General features: G+C 48.7%; 1 protein-coding gene across 3 annotated transcripts in view; it reads left to right on the forward strand.

The window, feature by feature from the left end:
* fat1a (FAT atypical cadherin 1a) overlaps nucleotides 1–16420 on the forward strand; it is a 68416-nt gene extending 51996 nt beyond the window's left edge. Inside the window, exons 14-30 of one of the 3 annotated variants that reach the window (XM_047045698.1) lie at nucleotides 1133–1522; nucleotides 1949–2163; nucleotides 3135–3272; nucleotides 3585–3728; nucleotides 4621–4818; nucleotides 5835–6437; nucleotides 6735–6957; nucleotides 7163–7294; nucleotides 7935–8092; nucleotides 9013–9487; nucleotides 9637–9790; nucleotides 10347–10457; nucleotides 10611–11257; nucleotides 11384–11521; nucleotides 13001–13060; nucleotides 13607–13642; nucleotides 14546–16420. In XM_047045698.1, the coding sequence (XP_046901654.1) occupies nucleotides 1133–1522; nucleotides 1949–2163; nucleotides 3135–3272; nucleotides 3585–3728; nucleotides 4621–4818; nucleotides 5835–6437; nucleotides 6735–6957; nucleotides 7163–7294; nucleotides 7935–8092; nucleotides 9013–9487; nucleotides 9637–9790; nucleotides 10347–10457; nucleotides 10611–11257; nucleotides 11384–11521; nucleotides 13001–13060; nucleotides 13607–13642; nucleotides 14546–15201 (4478 nt within the window). In that variant the 3' untranslated portion in view covers nucleotides 15202–16420. The remainder of the gene's footprint in view (nucleotides 1–1132; nucleotides 1523–1948; nucleotides 2164–3134; nucleotides 3273–3584; nucleotides 3729–4620; nucleotides 4819–5834; nucleotides 6438–6734; nucleotides 6958–7162; nucleotides 7295–7934; nucleotides 8093–9012; nucleotides 9488–9636; nucleotides 9791–10346; nucleotides 10458–10610; nucleotides 11258–11383; nucleotides 11522–13000; nucleotides 13061–13606; nucleotides 13643–14545) is intronic. The other 2 variants (XM_047045696.1, XM_047045697.1) reach the window with 2 other exon arrangements.
* The last annotated feature ends 4757 nt before the right edge of the window (nucleotides 16421–21177 follow it).

A 21177-nucleotide genomic window follows, 5' to 3' on the forward strand; every position in this document is an offset into this window, starting at 1 on the left:
CACATTCCTCGATGGTGCCCCCCTCTTCTGACCTTGCTTATTTCACTCTCGACAGTATATCGAGTTCTTTCTGTCTGAGTATCTCTTTGGCTGCTCTGACTTAACCCTTCTTTTTTCCTTTCAAATTGGTTCTTTCCATTTATCCCGGCCTCTCCGTAGCCCCAAGGCTAAGCACTGTTCTGATTTTTTGGGTCGTAGGCCCACCTCAAGTGTGGCTGTGTGGCGTAACTGAACTCAGTCAGAGCTCAGCGCAACATGGGGTTTTACCTTTGCTCATTTGTGTGTGGCCAATAAGGAGTCTGGAGTCGTCGAACATTATAAATGTTTGGCGAGAGGAATGAATATTGCTAAACGTTTGGGGCGATTCACTTTCTTGGTCATGAAGCAATTTGCATCTGAGGACTTGGGTGTGATCGGAGAGCTGTGGAGGAGCAATAAGTAGACCTCAGTCCCGCTGGCTAGCTCACCTCTCTCCTCCTCTACAATCTCTCCCCCTCTTCACCTCTCTCTCTTTCTCCTTGTCTCTACTCTCTCCATCTCTCCTCTACTCTCACTGTCTCTCTTTGACTCTTCTCTCCCTATCTCTGTCCTCCTCTCCCCATCCCTCCCTATTTTTCATCTCACTGTCTCTCTTTCCCCCATCTTTCCTGTCCTGCCCCCCGCCCCCTGGCCCCATCCCTCATCCCCAACTCTCCTCTCCTCGGTAGATAATGAGATCCAGGGAGATGGGAGGGGACGCTCACCTGATAAACGCCAGTGAAACGATGTATTCAGAACAGGGGCCACCTGCCGCAGACACATTAGCATTATTATCACCATCCGTCTTTGTCTCGTTGTTCTGGGACGGCAGCGTGGGTGGGAAGCTATGACTGATGGTTGTGATGAGGAGAGCGTGCATGTTGTAAGCGTCGGCTGCTGCAGAGGGAGCTAATGTCAAAACAAACTTTGCTTTCTCTGCATATGCCATCACTGGTAGTCCTCAGCTGATTTGCATTTCTTCACAGGGCTAGTATTTATGCCTGGTGAACCGTTTATTTTTTAGGACGCAAAGCAAGAATAGTTTTGGGGGGGGGTGGGGGGGGAATTCACGCGCGTTCCTCACAGCCTGTTCCTTGGCCCCGTGTGTGCGCAGGTACGAACAGCGACATCCTCTACTCGTTGGCTGACTCGGCCGCCGGCCACTTCTCCATCGACGAGCGCAGCGGTGTGGTGACCCTGGAGCGCCCGCTGGACCGGGAGATGCAGGCGGTGTACGAGCTGCGCGCCCGTGCTACCGACCAGGGCTCGCCCCGGCGCCTCTCCTCGCTCAGCCAGGTCACCGTGTCCGTGCTGGACATCAACGACAACCCGCCGGTGTTCGAGCGCCGCGAGTACGTGGCCACCGTGGCGGAGGACATCGCCGTGGGGACGCAGGTGCTGCGGGTTCTGGCGGCCAGCCGGGACATCGAGGCCAATGGCGAGATCGGCTACGCCATCGTCAGCGGCAACGAGCACGGCATGTTCAGCGTGGACCCCAAAACGGGTATGTTCTGAGATGCACACTGGCTTTAGACATGATTACAGATTAATACCATTGATTTAGGGAGTCAGATGGCTGAGTGATTAGGGAATCGGGCTAGTAATCAGAAGGTTACCAGTTCAATTCCTGGCCGTGCCAAATTATGTAGTGTCCTTGGGCAAGGCACTTCACCCTACTTGCCTCAGGGGGAATGTCCCTGTACTTACCCTGTCCCTGTAAATACTCTGGATTAGAGCGTCTGCTAAATGACTAAATGTAAATGTAAATGATTTACAGTAACATAGACTCGATGTCTGCAGATAGGCTTACAGCCCGAGGGAAATGCTTGAGGCAGATTATTTTACCTGGTTTGTTTATTTATCCCTCCCTGCTTTTCCTCCCATCCTCCCTGCTCCTCCACCCCCCACTCCCACCCCACCCATACCCCAGGTGACGTGTTTGTCATCGAGCCTCTGGACTACGAGGTGTCCCATGAGTACTACCTGACGGTGGAGGCCAAGGATGGAGGCACGCCTCCTCTCAGCGACATGGCCACCGTCAACATCAACCTGACGGATGTCAACGACAACAGCCCCGCTTTCAGCCAGGGGACCTACGCCGCCGTGGTCAGCGAGGACGCAGAGCCCGGCAAGACGGTGGTTGCGGTGAGTCTGCCCACTCTGACCTCTGACCCCTTGACCTTCAACAGCGACGGTGGCCAGCCGTGTTGACTGAACGCCCTTGCTTTAAGCCTGTACTCTTAAGACACTTGTTTAGTTCAACCGTTCACTATGCTGTTTCTACCTGCTGCCCCCCTCACTCCCCCCCCCCCTCCTCACCTTCTCTCCCCCCCCCCCTCTTCCTCACCTTCTCTGCCCCCCCTCCTCCTCACCTTCTCCCCCCCCCCCCCTCCTCCTCACCTTCTCCCCCCCCCCCCCTCCTCCTCTCCTCCTCACCTTCTCTCCTCTGTCCGTCATGAGTGAGCACCTGTGTCAGACCACTCTGCTGCTGGAGCTAAATTAGGACCTGAGCACTTCATGCTCTGAGTAGCAGCAACCCATTCATCAATCACACGCATTCACCAGCACACACACACACACTGTGTTTAATTAAATACAGGTGACTCATTAAGTTCCTGGCTGGAGAAGTACCAGCTAGTCTCCAGTCCCCTGCCTCTCCCCCTGCCTCTCCCCCTGCCTCTCCCCCTGCCTATCCCTCTGCGTCTTGTGTTCTCTTTATCTTTCTCTCCAATGACATTCACATTTCGTCTGCATCCCTCCGTTTTCTCATCTTGCCTTATCTTTTCCTCGTCTTCTACGCTGTGCAGACTTCCATTTCCTCCTCCTCCCCCTCGCCACCCTTTTCCATCCACCTGGCCATCTATCAAGTACACAACGCGTGCCTAATCGTCCTCGGTATTAAAATGTCCATGTGGAGATAAAAATTCACTGCCTGTCAGTATCCTCCCTTTGGATTCTTCCCTGCCCCTGTTTTCTTCAGGGCTGCTGCCAAAGCATGTGCACGGCCGTGTCCTCTACTCCCATCCCGTTTGTCTCAGTGCGTGGATCACGCTTGTATGCCTTTGCCTCGGCCTTGGCTCCCAGCTCCTGACTCCCTCCTGTGCGTGTGTTCCCAGGTCATAGCTGAGGATGCAGATGGCCCTTCCTTCAACCAGGTCCGCTACACCATAGTGGAGGGCAACCAGGGCACTCCCTTCACCATCGACCCGCTGAGAGGAGAGGTTAAGGTGGCACGCCAGCTGGACAGAGAGAAGGTCGGAGCAGTATTATATGTTATTGTCCTGATTATTTTAGCAGTCCATGTTTGGTTCGAAATTGTGTGGATATCCATGGTCATACATAAAAGCAATGGTAGCGGTCGTGTGTGTGTGTCTGCGTGCGTGCGTACGTGGTCCCTAATTGCTCTCTGTAGACTCCAATCAAAGTGGAGTCAGACTTAGAGAAAATCCGTCTGTCAATTCCCCTGTTTTATCTCTTGCATAAGTAGACCTGGCCGAGAAGTACTAATGATCTTTTCTGTCTCTCTTTCTCCTGTTCTCTCTTTTTCCGCCCTTCTTCTCCCTCAGACGTCAGGCTACACGCTCACAGTGCAGGCGGCCGACAACGGGTCGCCTCCGCGGACCAGCAGCGCTACGGTCAACATTGATGTGTCGGACGTCAACGACAACCCACCCATCTTCTCCCAGGCCAACTACAGCCTCATCATCCAGGTGGGAGAGAGAGAGAGAGACAGAGAGAGGGGGGTGGGGGGGGGGGGGGGAGGGGAGGAGTGGGATGTCTGCACATAAGGAGAAGAGAAGTGAGGGAGGGGGAATTAAAGAGACACAATGCTCTTTGAATGTAAAAGAAGGCGAGAGCGGGAGAAGACGAGGAAGAGGTGAGGGGGGGGTAGGAAATAAGGGGAAGGCGTGGATTGAAATGCAGCAGGGACGCAGAAGAAGTATTCTAATGAAAAAGATCGAGGCGGGAATGGGGAGGAGAAGAATAGATAGGAAAGCATGATAGGAGTGATGGATGAGCGGAGGAGGAGAAGTGAGGAGAGACAAGATGCACCTGCAGGAGGCAGGCAGGGAGGGGCCGATGTGTGAGATGAAGGGGGCGGAGAAACGGGGGAGGGGAGGGGAGGGCTGGACGGCTACTGAGTGATGACGCATTGAAGGCTTTTCTGTGTTGGGCGAAACTGAAAAAGTAATCTCGCCGAGAGCGCAAAATAAGGGACCCCAGTCTCAGTTGAGAGAACACACACATAGAGAAAATGAGGAGGCATCACAGGAGGCTCAAAATAGAAACGATCCATCTCAGTTTTTCTTGAATGCCAGATATCACCCAGTTTAGGCCAGTGTTTAGGTGCTAAGCTGGGTGTTACGTTGATGCGTTGCTGCACAGACACTCACCACGCCTCCATCGAACACTCAGCAAGCACAACCATCCTTTCATTACTATAAATATATAAACATTTGAGATATATATATATCTCAAATATACAATTTGACATATTCAATTTAATCTATATTCGGTTTTATTGATTGATTGGTTGAATGAACATTGTTATCTAGGCTGAGCTCTACGTCCAACATTCAACCCTCGTCTCTCCCCGCGCAGGAGAACCGCCCTGCAGGGACTAGCGTCCTCCAGCTGACTGTGACGGATCGCGACGCCACCCACAACGGGCCCCCGTTCACCTTCACCCTGGTGGCTGGCAACGAGGGCGAGGCGTTCGCCCTCAGCCAGCAGGGGGAGCTGCAGGCCGTGGGGGAGATGAACAGGAGGGCCAGGGAGCACTACATCCTGGAGGCCCAGGTGAGCCGCGCTGCTGCACAGGAAGAGGACCACGCACTGTTTATGTCATGCTCGACGAGCCGCGGCTAGTTTGTGATAGTGACAGTGGACAGAGACGGGATGTGCAGGGGAGAGAGAGAGGGGAGGACGTGCAGGACAAGGCCTCTGTTTAGGCCTTAGGCAACGTGGTACATGGCGATACGTTTTGCCCGTGTATTTGCCTTTTCTGTGGCCAGTTGGCTGTCAAGCTCGTCCCCATGTCCTCACAAGCACTCCCTCCTATAACACCCTTTCTTTCTCCCCTCATCTTTCATCTTTTGCCGAAGTAGAAATCCTCCTTTTGCGGCTACAAGTCATCTAAGAATGGGTATGAAAGCCACAGCTATGATGTGAGGTTGAAATATATTCATAAAGCGGCTGGCCTCTCACACGCAGTGCGAGCAGAACGTGCCACAGAGATGCCCTCTCCCAGCTGAGAGGCGTTTGTTCTGCCAGATAACACGCTGCGGGGATGTGATTGGTACACTCGGCAAAGAGAAGGAAGAAGAGAGAAAGAGAGGGGAGTAAGCGAGTGAGTGAAAGAAAGAGAGGGGAGTGAGTGAGAGAAAGAGAGAGAGTAAGCGAGTGAGTGAGAGAAAGAGAGACAGAGTGGGCAGACAGGATAAGAAGGAAATGGGAAAACAAACTGAAAGTGCTACAAGTGTAGCACATGTACATGTACATTCACTCGTTTTCTTTTTTTCTTTTTTCTTTAGACTGAGTTGTATGGAGATCATCCATTTGTATCAATCTGCATAGGTTCATATCAGTGTTAGTCTGAGCCATGTGCATCTAACTAAATTTTAGCTCGCACTCAACTGTAGTTGAAAAAAAAATGAAAGTCTTTTTATGACTGGTCTGGTGAGCATGGAAGTGCTTGTGTGCCCTCCAGTGGTAGGAAACAGACAGGACGTTTCTTTTTGCAACTTGTTAGTTGACTCAACCCTCCCTCTCCCTCCCTCTCTCCCCCTCCCTCTCTCCCTCCCTCCCTCCCCCAGGTGTCAGACAGTGGTAAACCCCAGCTTCTGTCCACCACCTTCATCAGCGTCCGCATCATCGAGGAAAGCGTTTACCCTCCGGCCATCCTGCCCCTCGACATCTACATCTCCACGGCCGGCGACGAGTATCCCGGCGGCGTCCTGGGGAAGATCCACGCCACCGACCAGGACGTCTACGACACGCTCACCTACAGCCTCGCCCCCTCCTCCGCCGCCGCAGCAGGCACGGACGGCGCCCTGTTCTCCGTCTCCGCCTCCGACGGCAAGGTGATCGCGCGGCGCCCGCTGGACGTGGGCCACTACCCGCTCAACGTGACCGTGACGGACGGCCGCTTCACCACGGCGGCCGACGTCAACGTGCACGTGCGGCAGGCGACCAGCCAGGCGCTGGACAACTCCATCGGCGTGCGCTTCGCCGCCATCGCGCCCGAGGAGTTCATCGGGGACTCCTGGCGGAACTTCCAGCGCGCGCTGAGGAACATCGCGGGGGTGCGGAGGAGCGAGGTCCAGCTGGTCAGCCTCCAGCCTGCAGAGCAGTCCTCTGGGGACCTGGACGTGCTGCTGGCCCTAGAGAGGTCCGGGAGCCCCTACCAGCCCCAGGAGGTCAGCCCCAGCCTCTCTCTACCTCTCTGTGTGTGTGTGTGTGTGTGTTGATGAATAAGTCACCACTCAAAGCACAAGGGGCTACAGCCCACGCTCATGAAACTCAACCACTATCTAGGAGCATGAAAATACATGCCAGTGAATTCATAAGAAATCATTGAGCAGACACTTTTATCCAAAACAGATGATATGTAACCCCAAGTTATACATTGACATGTTATGTCACATATTTTTGCATGAATAGAATATTTTATGTATAAAACCCCTAAAAAATCGATGTGCTTTTATCCTGCGAAGGTTGTGTTCCGCAAGCTGAACTCGTCGGCGGCGGTGATCGAGGAGATGACGGGCGTGCGCATCTTGCGCGTGGTCATGAAGCTGTGCGCCGGGCTGGACTGCCCGCTCCGCTACTGCGACGAGGCCGTGACGCTGGACAAGACGGCTATGTCCACCTACAGCACGGCTCGCCTCAGCTTCGTCACCCCCCGCCACCTGCGCACCGCCACCTGCCAGTGTGAAGGTAAGGGATGACACACACACAGACACAGAGCCAGCTACTGACCCATAAAGACAGACGCACAAAGCCTGAAGTCCACAAACGCTCCATAGTTAACACCTCGACAACCCCCTCCCTGCCATACACACACACACAACACCACCACCTACCCATGCTGTTATGGAGCAGGTGCATCCCGTGACCCTGTGCTCCTGTGTGTGTGTTCCAGGTGGTAGCTGCCCCTTGTTGAACAAGCTATGTGAGGCCAGCCCCTGTCCAGAGGGCATGGAGTGTGTAGCTGACCAGAAGGAGGCCAAGTATAGCTGCGTGTGCCCAGATGGCAAGAGGGGCAAGTGCTCCGGTAGGAACGCTCGCCTCCCGCCCTGTCTGCCAGACACCTCTGACCTCCTCTTCACTCATACACAAACACACACACACTCACCTTTATGTTTTCCTCCCTTTCATCCACATCCCTCCTTTAATGGCGAATGGGTATACGTTATAAACTTCTCCCTCCTCCTCTCCCCCTCTTCTCTCCTCCTCTCTCCCTCTTCCTCTCCCCCTCTTCCTCTCCCCCTCTTCTCTCCTCCTCTCCCCCTCTTCCCTCCTCCTCTCCCCCTCTTCTCTCCTCCTCCTCTCCCCCTCTTCTCTCCTCCTCCTCTCCCCCTCTTCTCTCCTCCTCCTCTCCCCCTCTTCTCTCCTCCTCCTCTCCCCCTCTTCCTCTCCCCCTCTTCTCTCCTCCTCCTCTCCCCCTCTTATCTCCTCCTCTCCCCCTCTTCTCTCCTCCTCTCCCCCTCTTCTCTCCTCCTCCTCTCCCCCTCTTCTCTCCTCCTCTCCCCCTCTTCCTCTCCCCCTCTTCTCTCCTCCTCTCCCCCTCTTCTCTCCTCCTCTCCCCCTCTTCTCTCCTCCTCCTCTCCCCCTCTTCTCTCCTCCTCTCCCCCTCTTCCTCTCCCCCTCTTCTCTCCTCCTCTCCCCCTCTTCTCTCCTCTTCTCCCCCTCAGACGGGCACTCTCTGACATTCAATGGCAGCGGCTATGTCCGGTACCGTCTGATGGAGAACGAGAACAAGGAGGAAATGAAGCTGTCCCTGAGGCTCAGGACTTTCTCCAACCACGCCACTGTCATGTACGCCAAGGGCACCGACTACAGCATCCTGGAGGTGTGTGTTTGTGTCTGTGCGTTTGTGTGCACTTTCTATAAACCAACATCGTGCTAGGAGCACGCCTCGTCAGAACAGAGTGCTGTGTGACAGAACTGCTAGTGTTCCACCAGCACTCCATGTTCCTCACAGACTTGTCAGCTCGTGTTTTATCACCTATCAGAGCCCGTTTTATCCTATGTGTGATCTGCTTGATAACCAAAGAATACCCAGCCCCCGCCCCCCCCCCCCTCCAGCCACCCTCCTCTGTGTGTCTGCTTTACATCTGTGGTGGCCATTTTAAGAGGGTTTTTTTCATGCGAAGAGGCTTTGGGAATGTATCAGTGGGCTGTAGGAAAATACATATACACACACACACAGTCTTACTCACACACATACAGGGGCTATTTCTGTTCTGGGAGGGAAGCACAAAGTGCTTTCTCACACATTCCTCTCTGAGGGGAGCTCGTGGCGTGGGAGAGCGGGGTGGCAGACTTTGAACAGGAAGACCTGGCAGGCTTAACAGGGTCTCCATTACCTCCCTGTCTGGTCTGGTGTGGGACCATATTACACCACAGCACCCTCCAATCGCAGTATATCCTGTACATGTTTTACCAGTTGTTTAACAACGGACTGAGCGCAACTGTACTTGCAACTGAACATGATAAAGCCTCAGTTGTTAATTCTAGTTCAGCTGTAATTGTTTCGAGGGCTCATTGGAAGTGATGAACTGAACTCATCCACTACAAATGAATAGCTTCAGAAGTGGGTGAGCAGTTGTGGCCGTCCAGCACTAGAATGCTTACAAAGCACGTTAAACCTCCTCCTTTCTCTCAACCCTTCACATCTCTCTCTATTCCCTGTCCCCCCCCCCCCCCCTTCCCCCCATCTTTCCATCTCCCACCCACTCTCGCCAATTCTTTCCCCCGCCCCCACATCAGATCGTGAACGGCCGCCTGCAGTACAAGTTTGATTGCGGCAGTGGGCCGGGCATCGTGTCGGTGCACAGCACCCAGGTCAACGACGGCGAGTGGCACACCGTCTCCCTGGAGGTGGACGGCAACTACGCCAAGCTGGTCCTGGACCGCGTGCACGCCGCCTCGGGCACGGCGCCCGGTACCCTGCGCACCCTCAACCTGGACAACAACCTGTACTTCGGCGGGCACGTACGGCAACACTCCGCCGCCGGGCGCCACGGGCGCAGTCTGCCCGTCACCAACGGACTCCGGGGCTGCATGGAGGGCATGGTACTCAACGGGCAGGAGCTGCCGCTCAACACCAAGGCCCTGCGCGCTCACGCCGTGCTGGAGGAGGTGGTGGAGGTGGCGCCCGGCTGCGCGCTCCTCATGCCTGCCGACGGTTGCTCCAGCAACCCCTGCACCAACGGTGGCTCCTGCTCCTCTCTGCCCAATGGAGGTATGCTAGTATTGTCACTTCCCCCTTCCCCAGGATCTCTTTGTGTGTCGTCGTCGTCGTCCCCCCTCCAACCCCCTTGCTCTTTCTGGCAACCCCCAGCCGCTCTGAGTATGAGATACGACAGTCTCACCTTTCCCTCCCCCCTGCAGGCTTCTTCTGTAAGTGCCCGGTCTCGTTCATGGGCACGCACTGCGAGGTGGGCGTCAGTCCCTGCGCTTCCAACCCATGCCTGTACGGGGGCACCTGCGTGCCACGCTCCGATGACTTCTACTGCCAGTGCAGAGGGCAGTACTCAGGCCAACGGTTTGTCTTTACACATACGCGCACGCCTCACACAAACACAGCATTAAACTACTCTGTTCCTTGTCAACACACACATATGCGCGTCACCTGCACATTTTCATAACTAAACTATCAAATTGGGAGAAACCGACCAGTTTTGAATGAAACTTTCCAAACTTATTAAAAGCTCTGGCCGGGGGTCTGTGTCCTGCAGATTGCTGGTAGAGGCATTTCTCTGTTCATATCTCCTCTCCCGTGTCTACAGGCCCATTCAAACACATAAAAGATGTATTTTCTTTATAGCCTATAATGCTTCTTACTGCTCCATTACCTCTATCTGAAATTGAGATCAGTCTGGCCCACCTGTGGATAACTAGCACACTGATCTGATTGGAAATGGCTTCTGTTATTTGATCCGTGGAATAAAAAAATAAGAAGATACATCAAAAAATCTGTACATTCGCATCAGTGACTCCAAATTCAATATGGACCCAATCTATGGCAGTGTAGAGGTCATTTTTCACCAGACATAGTATTAAGAGGAATGTGACGCATGAGTGTTTTTCCTGTACTACAGGTGCCAGCTGGGGCCATACTGCAAAGACAACCCCTGTAAGAACAGCGGCAAGTGTATCGACAGCCTGGACGGCCCCGTCTGTGAGTGTGAGCCCAGCTTCCAGGGCGACAGGTACGCAGGATCTAGAAACTTCTACAGACTTAAAACTAAAACCTAGAAGTGTCCCTCAACCCTGACTGCATTTCAGCCTCTGTACAGCACAGAACAGCACACCTCATTCTTTAGTTCTGTCCCTGACTGCCCCCCCCCCCCCCCGTGTTCCAGGTGCCTCAGTGACGTGGACGAGTGCCTGAAGAACCCCTGCTCCAATGGAGGACAGTGCCAGAACACCTACGGATCCTACAGGTGCAACTGCTCCTCTGGCTTCAGTGGCTCTCTGTGCGAGCTGCTCTCGGCTGTCCGCAACGACTTTGTCTCCACCTCCTGGAACATCGGGCTGGAGGAGGTCATAGGCATCGTGGTCTTCGTGTTCAGCATCTTCCTCCTGGTCCTCGTTTTCGTTCTCGTCCGCAAGCGGGCGTGCCGACGTGGCAGGTCCAAAAACGACGACGACGACAAGCACCTGAGAGGCTCGTCTGGGCCGCACTCCTTCCTGCAGAGGCCGTACTTTGACGCCAAGCTGAGCAAAAACATCTACTCAGATGTCCCGCCGCAGGTCCCTGTCAGGCCCATCTCCTACACTCCCAGCATCCCCAGCGACTCCCGCAACAACCTGGACCGCAACTCCTTCGAGGGCTCGGCCATCCCGGAGCACCCGGAATTCAGCACATTCAACCCGGACTCTGTGCACGGACACCGGAAGACGGTGGCGGTGTGCAGCGTGGCGCCCAACCTCCCGCCTCCGCCGCCATCCAACTCAGTCTCGGACAGCGACTCCATCCAGAAGCCCAGCTGGGACTACGACTACGACGGTAAGCTCCGAGCCATGAGTCCCAAATCTGAATCTGGAGCCGTGCATGTCATGTTCTTGCTGCTGATTCATTGAACATCTGACATCTACGTTTGACACCTCCTGTTAAAATGCCTTCCCCCGCCAGCTAAAGTGGTGGACTTGGACCCATGCCTCACCAAGAAGCCGGTGGAGGACAGTGCCTGCCACCCCTACAACACTAGAGAGAGCATGTCTGAGGTCCACTCCCTCAGCTCCTTCCAGTCAGAGTCCTGTGACGACAATGGTAAGTCTCTTCAACTCCGACACCGGCACCTTTTTCAACTTTTCACAGCTTTTCCGCTTATCTCTGATTCTCACATCCAAAAGATACCTATCTCTCCCAGATGAACCAGTTCAGACTATGTTTACTTTAACATGACCTCATCCTAAACTTTGACAGGTGACACATTTTGCACAGATGCTGTTTCATACTCGAGTTCTAGCCACCCACCTCTCTCAATGCTAGCGACCGGCGTGTCTACATGCTAACTCCTCTTGCTCTGCACTCTGGGATCCCACCAGCCCGATGGGTGGAGGGCTCTGAGTCATGTGATTCTTTTCTCTCCCCTTCTTTGCTGCGGGGCCTCAGCTCCCATATGGATCAAATCGGTCCACCGGACCAGAACACGGTTTTAACTAGGGGTCCATCCCGTAAGTCCTGCTATCACATCCCCCGCTACTGAAGGAAGCAATCAACCACGGTTCCAGAGATTCTCAAGGCATACGATTATAGCATTTCCAGTCCAGTTTTTATTTTATTTTTTGACTCCGTTTTAGCTCTTCCAAGGAGCAGACTCTTTATTTACCAAATGTATATTTGTGACACAAAGTCAGCTTGCGGTAGGGTTTCTGTTTTTGACTTCTGTTCATTTATTTACCTGCATGCTATTTCTTCTTTTTTTTCTTCCTTTTTGTCTGTTTCTTCTTTGGTGTGTGTCCTTGTTGTTTTGGAACCAAATCCAGTCGCAGATGGATGTTTGAAGAAGGCAACAAGGGACATTGCTCCAGGGTAGATAAAAGTACATATGATGGTTTATCCTGACTCACCTCATCTCCCATTGACTACCCCTGTGTGTTTCCAGGGGCCTCAGAGCTCTCGGGGTATGGGGAGTGTGTGTGCCATCATGTCACCTTCATCTGTACTTGACCCTTTCCAGAAAGAAACGGTTGTTAGGTGTCCAGGTTGCTGGTCCTGGACACAAAATACAAACAATTATCGATTTTGGAACTGGATTTAGTTTTTGTATCCCTTGAGAATTTCACACTGATCCTTCCTTCCGTATGGTCAATGGCACCCCTTCCCCTAGCATCTCAGTCTGTTGGTGGTGTGTGTTCTCTTGCTCTAAAATACCCGACACCACCCACCCTTCATCCACGGTGTCTCGTCCCACCCATGTTGTGACCAGTCAAGGATGCCTCCCCTCCTTCACACATCCTCTCCTCCGGTACCAACACCCCTAAACATCAGCCCTAGAACGCGTGTCCCGTCTCGTCCTCCACCGCACCCGGAAAGCGCTAGATACTGTATGAAATAGATCAAGTCTATCTATCATCAACCAGAGCTGGATTGTTGGAAAGTTGACATCTCACTCCTCGCACTACATTGTACAATCATTTTTTTTTTTCACTTTTTTTTTTTCATTGTGATTCACTCTATTTTCAACCAAAACGTTTGTACTAACGGCAGACTTCTCTCACCTCCTACCCCCCTTCCTCTCACAAGCCTCCCTAGTGACAGTAATCCACCTTGTCAACTCTGCTGTTGACTCGGTGGGAGGAGAAGGTATTCCTTTCTTACTTCATCCTCCCCTACCCACCTGTGCAGCCTGTCATCTGTCTGTGGGGTTTTCTGTTCTCATCTCCAGTAGCATAGTCCTTTTGTATTTTTGGAATCTGTTTTCCTCGTATGTTGGGATGAATAGGAACTTTCACAGAACGGCCATTTCCTTATCCAGCATCTACAATGTTTGGAACGTTCAAGTGGTGACTTGAAATTAAAGATGTGTAGAATTAGCAGTGAGAATTGAGAACATGAGAATGACAAATCTCAAAGATGAAACAGTTGCCAAGGTAGAATCACCTTGGGAGTCTGCAGTGGGTTTCTCTCACCCATCATTGGTTCACAGCTGTGTAAGGAAACGGCCAGTCTGTTGTCTTGCAGCCATAGTCTGCCTCCTTCTCCCAGGTCACTAAGTTGTTTTACTCCTCTGTTTTCTCTGTCACATTTATCCATCATGGTTATGGATCCTACTGTGACTTTATCTCCCAGTTTATGACCTTATTCTTGACTTGTTGTCTTTCTCTCCACTCTTTCTTGCCTCGTCAAAAGAGTCATTTTTGGCTCACGAGCTCAAGAATCCAAGAGGTGATTTTTTCTATCTTTGTTTGCCTGAAGCCCACTCCCATAACTACTGTATCTATGTAGTATGACTGTGCTGTAAACTCTCTGTGTAGTCTGCCTGTGCAGCTGCTTGTGCAGGTTTCGCAAGGCATTCCCAGGATGCTTTGCACATTATTTCCACACGTGCATGTTTACTGCTTGGATATTGCTAAGATTTGTCAAATTAATCACTTTGCATGACAGTATTTTGGCATTCGTGCTGTGACAGTAGAGTGTTTTTTCTTTGTTGTTTTACTGAAATCATCATGTAATCAAAGCCAACCTAGAAAAGAAACCTAAAGATAGAAACTTCTTTGGTAATTATTTAGATGGTCGGTAATGAGATATGAGACAAAATACTTATTTTGTCACAGCACAAATCCCTTCAACTCTTTGTCCTTCTGCATTGGTTACCTCGACCCTAACATATTGAGTAATATCACCCAGGTGCTTTTAGACACTCCAGTCTATAAACATTGAAAGATGTTAGAAATAATGATTTCTAGATCATATATTTACATTTATGTTATTTTTTTAAATACATTATTGTCTCATCTGATCAAGTGCAGTGCTTGTGTCGTGTTGACCACATCTAAATCAGCATTTACCTATTGTCTGTTTTGTGTGTATCCTTGTTGTGTATCCTTGTGTGTATTTAGCTATAATCCTTTGTGAAGTGCTCTGGACCGTAAATGTGGATTTGAATGCTTCATGTTGTAATGGTGTGTTACATTGCTGTTGCATGGTGGTTTTTTAACATTAACACAGTGTTTTGTGAATGTTTGTCACCAGTCTTCTTAATTGTGTGAATCTTGTTTATAAACAGGAACCCACACACCCAACAGTGATTTTGTGGTAGAATCCTACTAATAATCTGCTCTCTAATAGGCTATCACTGGGACACGTCTGATTGGATGCCAAGTGTTCAACTTCCTGGAATCCAGGAGTTTCCTCAGTATGAGGTTGTGGAGTCCCCGGCCCCCCTGTACAGCGACCCCAGCGCCATCGACACCGACTACTATCCCGGTGGCTACGACATTGAGAGTGATTTTCCTCCCCCGCCAGAGGATTTCCCAGCCCACGAGGATCTGCCCCCACCTCTGCCTGAGTACGGCGAGCCCTACGACACCCTGGCCCCGCCTCCTACCAGTCCCGGGGGCGTGCGGAAGCGGCCGCCCCTACCAAAGCTGTACAGCCTTAACCAGTACCTGCCGCAGCACCACTACCCCGGGCAGCCGGCCGACGCGCCTGGAGCCAGCACTACCGCTACCATCGCGAGCAGCACCGCTGCCACACCGCCCTCCACCATGGGCGCCGGGGGCTACCGGGGGGGCTACCCCATGGGCTACGGACGGGACTACGAGGCCCCAGCCTTGGACAACATGTCCTTGTCGCTGTACACGTCCACGGCCTCCTGCTCGGACATGTCAGCGTGCTGCGAGGAGTCGGAGGCCATGATGAGCGATTACGAAAGCGGCGACGAGGGGCACTTTGAGCGGCTGGCCATCCCTGCTCTGGACTCCCAACAGCACACTGAAGTCTGACACTGGATCCAAACAAAAGTGCCTGAAACCCCCCCAAACGCCTCTTTCTTTATGATTCACTGTTCATATGATCAACACTTACTGACATACAATACAGATATACTGACACACATACATACACAAACATCCCACACACACAAATCTGTTTTGTCACTCAACAGGGGGGTGTTGGGGCTGGTTTTTGTCTGTGAAGGCCGCTTGGCTAAGGCTTTGTCCTCAGTTCTCAGTGTAACTCCCGCAGCACTGGAAACCCCACATTTTGAGTAGACTGTGTCATTGCTTTAAGTGACTGTCATCATGCACAAAAATTACATGTCTTACAGATCCATGTTGAGATGTATGTTCGAATAACAGAGAGAAACACATGATAATGATCTTCGGAGAAAAAAAAAGAAGAAATATTTCAAGATCTGTATTTGTATAGATAAAATCATGCAAACTGATTTTTTTTATATCAATCCTCATTCATTTCCAATGTAAATTTAAATGTACAGTTTTGATTTGGAGGTTTGCTAGGTTTTGTAGATATTTGATGCTTTCTTTTCCCCAAAAAAATAGACACAAGTTAAATGGTGTGACTTTATCAGCCTTACTGTATGATCATTCACTACAAAAAAGTTTAATTAACAAAAAGAGGAGAAGAGTACTTTTCCCACACACATGATGTATCTGTTAAGTGAAACGTCTCCTACTCATTTCAAAAAGGGTCTTTGATGAGCGACTGCATATTATTGTGTTGTTCCTTAATTTTTATTTGTTTTGTTTGTAAATTGCGACTTTGGAACCTCTTTATTTTTCCACCACGAAAATGGGACCCAATATATTTATAGTGCAAAGTTATCCATGGACACATGACTTTTTCAGGTGTGTGTGTGTGAGCAGTGCTATGGTCTTGTTAAGGTTTTTATTGAAATACTGCCACTAGCTCACGCTTTCCTACTGGCAATAAATTATTCCTAAAAAAAATACTTCCATTGTAGTTTTTTTTATTTAAATATAAATGTTACTATTATACTGTCTCCGAGTGTCTTTAAAAATGTTGCTTACCAATGCTGGTTGAAAGTAAGTCTGGTCGAGGTGCAGAATTAAATTAATCAAAATTCCATTACAAAATGACAGGACTAAAAAAACATACACTGATGCTGTTAATGTTTTAGTAGCATTCATATGTAGAAAAATATTTAATAAATTATTTTTGTTTTTTATTATAACTGCCCTTGTACAGTGGCAGGTGGATGGACACCATAACATGTGTTCAATACATTTCCACATAAACTTCCATTATGACAATGAGAACACATGGTCTTAAGCCGAAGTACCTTAAAATAAATTGTGTTCAGAGGAAACTCTATCAATTGGATCAGAAGAAGGTATGATTACAAATGTAATCATTTGTGGCACCAGTAGATCTACATGCTAAGGAATTCCCTATCACTAAACAATTATGGTTCTAAGAAGAAAAGGATCAGCAGTTACCGAGGTCAAGAAAACACATAACAGACAAACGCCACGTCAGTCTCTCGTAGCCATTGCTGATGGAGCAAATCTCGTGCCTTACCAGGTTGCATTTGCTCTCGTTCTGATGCCTTTGAAAACCCATTGACCTTGACGAGCAGTGTCGGAAACTCCTGCAATAAGCACAACTCGTAGCCTGCAAGCTACAGGAAATTATGTAGCCCTGCCAAAGTCACCTTATTATGTTCTTCTTAACTGCTTAATCTCTCTTACAAGACTGGGGTCAGTGGTAAAGGTTTGCTGAGGGTCAAATGAGCCATCTTATTTGTCATTCAGAAGAGGGAGCTGAGTATCATAAAGCTCATCCAGTCAGAACAGATCAGAACTTTCACCCTGACCACAATCCTGTCTGGGCATCTTTTTATCTGTCAAGGCTGGGAGAAGATTCTGGTTCAAGCAGGATGACCCGTAGTCATCCTCCTAAATTAATGTTTAATTTGAACTTATTTAAAGCACAAATGCTTAAAACTTAATTTTTAAAAAGAGGTGGGTTAGCAACTTCATGGATGACTATTGGTGGAAAGACCTAAAGAGTGAAAGATACAGACAAAAACTGTCAAAACTAGCACTCACTCGATTTAAAGCAACAACATTATCTCAGCTATTGGGGCACACTTTATGGATTTCACTTAAATATTTTGTTAAATCATGTAAGTCTATATATTAATGAATTCAATATTTGCAGTACCTTTTGTTAAACTCAGGTCCCATTGATTTCGGCTGTGTCTCCCTCCAGAACGATTTAAGGACCACTGAATAAATAGTTACAACGTGTCTGTTGACCAAGATAAAATATTTGAGAGACATAGATGATATCTGACAGATCATTCAAAAAGATTTCCTAGGTGTTCACTCCATTGCAGGTTCAATTCTTCTGTTTTATCAATTCAGAGAATAAATATGGGGATTTCTCCTTGTGATGTCAAGAACATTAAATATTGGCAATTGTTTTTGACCGGCTAGTTTTGGATTCTGATGGATACCTCTTAAAGACTATGTTCATTTATGTAATTCTATATCTATCTATACTTGTATTCGTAAAAACACAAATTGTAGGAGTATTGAATTATCAGGTTTGATCTATGTTTTTGTTAAATAAATTGTTGACCTATGAACCTATAAATGAACATTTTGTTATAGGTGGTATCAGACTTGGGATCAGATGATATTCCTCAGCCTGACATGAAGCCATGCTGAGGATGAGTACATATCTGGCCTAAAATCAGTGCTTAGGGGACTGTTAGCTTTAACCTTTTGGTAATTGCATATCTCATGCTCCACAAATCCAATTAACCTTTTGAATTTTTCATTAAACAAAGTTGCAGTTGGAATCACTTAAAATAAGTTATCATAAATATTCATGAGCTTACACCTTAAAATGAATGATGGTTGGATGTAGATTTAGGCTACTTAAATTGAGAGGGTGAAACTGCATGCTTTGGAAAACTGAAGGTGACTTAAATGAATGTGAGGGTCATACTGTGCAATTACCAGTAGGTGGGGGTATATCCTCAAGGCTTAAGGTCGACTTCAAGAAGTCGACTTCATCTGACATTTGTGCTTTAAATAGGTTTGAATCAAAGAGTGAGACCTACTTCATTGTGCTGAAATGTAATGATAGAAAATAGAGATCACGCAAAGCACATGGCAAGCATGACAACAAAACCATTCCAAAACTCATCATCATAGCCTAACTGCACTCATTTCATTTAACTTTTAAAAATCATATTTCAACACAGTGTCTTCTTGGGTAATCTGTCATGCTCATTGAGTTCATGCCTGGCTGTTCCTCCCCAGTAATAATCCTAGAATATGTGTGTGTGCGCATGTGTGTGTGTGTGCAATCATGCATGCTCATGCCAGAACACTCACTGGTTGAGATGCCGTGCAGTTTTCTGAATCGGGGGAATTATGTATTATGTAACCAAGACCCTGGATAACACACACACCACACTCTCTGTCTCTCTGTCTCTCTGACTCTCTGTCTTCTGTCTCTCTCTCTCTCTCTGTCTCTCTCTCTCTCTGTGTCTCTCTCTCTGTGTCTCTTTCTCTCTCGCTCTGTCTCTATTGTGCAGCACCTGTGCTAATAAGCATGTCTACAGGAGACCTGAAAATCCCAGACATAACAACAACCTCTCCAGCTGTCTGTTCTGTCTGTCAGACCACTTTAACCCACAGGTAGATTGTGTACTGTCAACTGCCCACTAAGGACTGAGTGAGAGAATATAAAATCGACTGCTCATCCAAACACACACACAAGCACAAACTCCAATCAATGGTATCGACCCAGCATGGCTTGCCCCCCCTCCTCTATAAACAACACCCTGCAAAGATGAGAGAGATGAGATACAGAATTGGGGGCAAACAGAGCAGTTAGATGAGCACTGCTGCTCCAAGGATATTGTCACACTGTAAAGAAGACCAACAGGGGGGAGGGGAGACACACACAAAAGAGGGAGAAATAGAGAGAGAGAGAGAGAGAGAGAGAGAGAGAGAGAGAGAGAGAGAGAGAGAGAGAGAGAGAGAGAGAAAGAGGGAGATGAATAGAGAAAGAGGTCCTTCCCAGTAACCTCTGGGACCCATCTGACTTAGCGCTGATGATGCATCTCTCTTTCCCCTCTCCTACTTCTCTCCTTCACTTCCTCTCTACTTCTTCCCTCCACTCAGATGACTCCCTGGTGCCTTTCTCACTCTTTCATCCACCCTGTTCTAAGAAGTCCCTTCTCTCTTTTTCCCACTCTGTCACACTTTCTATTTCCTGCATCCCCCTCCTCTCGGTTCTTTTCTTTGGCTGTGTCCACTCCTCCCCTAGGCAGCAGTGTGACAGCTGATCTGATGAGCTCAGTGTCGGCCATCCACAACTGTAGGACAGAGGTAAGAGACACATTGTTAGCAAGACCCTTTTGTAGAAGAGCATTTCAGCTGTACTTTTCTCTTCTCCTCCTTTCTGTGGCCAGTGTATAAACATATGGTCCATTCAGCAAAAGACACCAGACCAACAAGGCCCTCGCCGTCTCTCTCTCTCTCTTTCACTCATTATTGATGAATGGCACAGCTGATTTCTTTGGGAGATGCTGTGAGAGATTTATTGATGTGTGTGTGTGTGAACGTGTATGAGAGTGTTCTATTGTGAAGCACCAATCCTCAAAAACCTTCACACCAGGTTTCTTTCTTAACTAACTATTCTCTCTCTCTTTTTTTCTTTCTTTCTCATTTTTAGTTCTTGTCAGTATTGTATTACATAATCTGCTTGCTCTCTGTGCTTTGAATCATTAATGAGAGGGTTATGTTGATATGTTTTGGCAGCCTGACATACATAGCTTGCTAACAGAGACTGGCTTTTTTTCACGAGTGTAATGAATGTATGTCTGTATCTCTGTTAAACATACACAGTTTCACATAGCTTTTACGTAATGGCCCACCAGACTAAAATGATGGGGTATTTTTTCTCCGCAGTATCACTGCCAGTCCTACAGCTGGTGTGTTAGCAAGTGTGTAAAAATGAACACAAAACTGCGATCACAATGTATGTGTCTTACAGTAGTGCACTTGCATTCACACACACTTGCATACATAGGCCTATACATATACTTGCATACACACATTTTTGCAAGCTCCTGTTCGCACGCACACTGCTCACTAAGCAGAGAGAGAGAGAGAGAGAGAGAGAGAGAGAGAGAGAGAGAGAGAGAGAGAGAGAGAGAGAGAGAGAGAAAGGTCGTCAGACATAGGGATCCTTCTGTAGACTTTGTAAAGCTTAGTCTTCACCAGACAGACGGCCCGCAAGTACAAGCTCCACTTAAATATGTATCTACACCCCATTATGTACATAGAGCATTTGTGTAGTTTCTATCAGAAACTGTCACAAACCATGTCGCTTTGTTGTGTGGGCACTTGTTTGTTTGTGTGCCTGTGCGTGAGTCAAGCTATTTCAATATTTCTAGTTTAGTTTAGTTCTAGTGATATATACGCAAATTGTTCCACAATCCTTAGCTGACACCTACTGTTAATACTGTTAATCTTAATTTTTGTTCTTTTTACTACTTAAGATTTCACTGTCTTTAATTTAACCCAATTATATCAAGCATACAAACACCTGGTCAGAGATTTGAAAGCCAGGTGTAATATGGTGCAGAGAGGAATTTTTTGGGAAAATAGCCTATACATTGAATTTCTTAATAGTATCAATTATGAAAAAAAGAATCATGCTAATATTACCAACATCATAATCACAATCACGGTCTGGATTTTTAACCAAAAGATTTGGCCAATAGATGGCTACGTCTCCTACGTGTCGTCTTCGCGCAGGAGTGAATACAATATGATTTATGTGAGTTCTTCAAAATAATCCTGAATGAGACAATGAATAAAACAAGGCGCTGTCTCTGAAAGTAATGAATGAGCGCTTCATTTTAGAGATATGAGCAAAACGCCTTCCCGTTCGAAAAACATTTTATCCAC

This window comes from Hypomesus transpacificus, chromosome 22 (assembly GCF_021917145.1).
Source record: "Hypomesus transpacificus isolate Combined female chromosome 22, fHypTra1, whole genome shotgun sequence".
In the NCBI taxonomy this organism is placed as follows: domain Eukaryota; kingdom Metazoa; phylum Chordata; class Actinopteri; order Osmeriformes; family Osmeridae; genus Hypomesus; species Hypomesus transpacificus.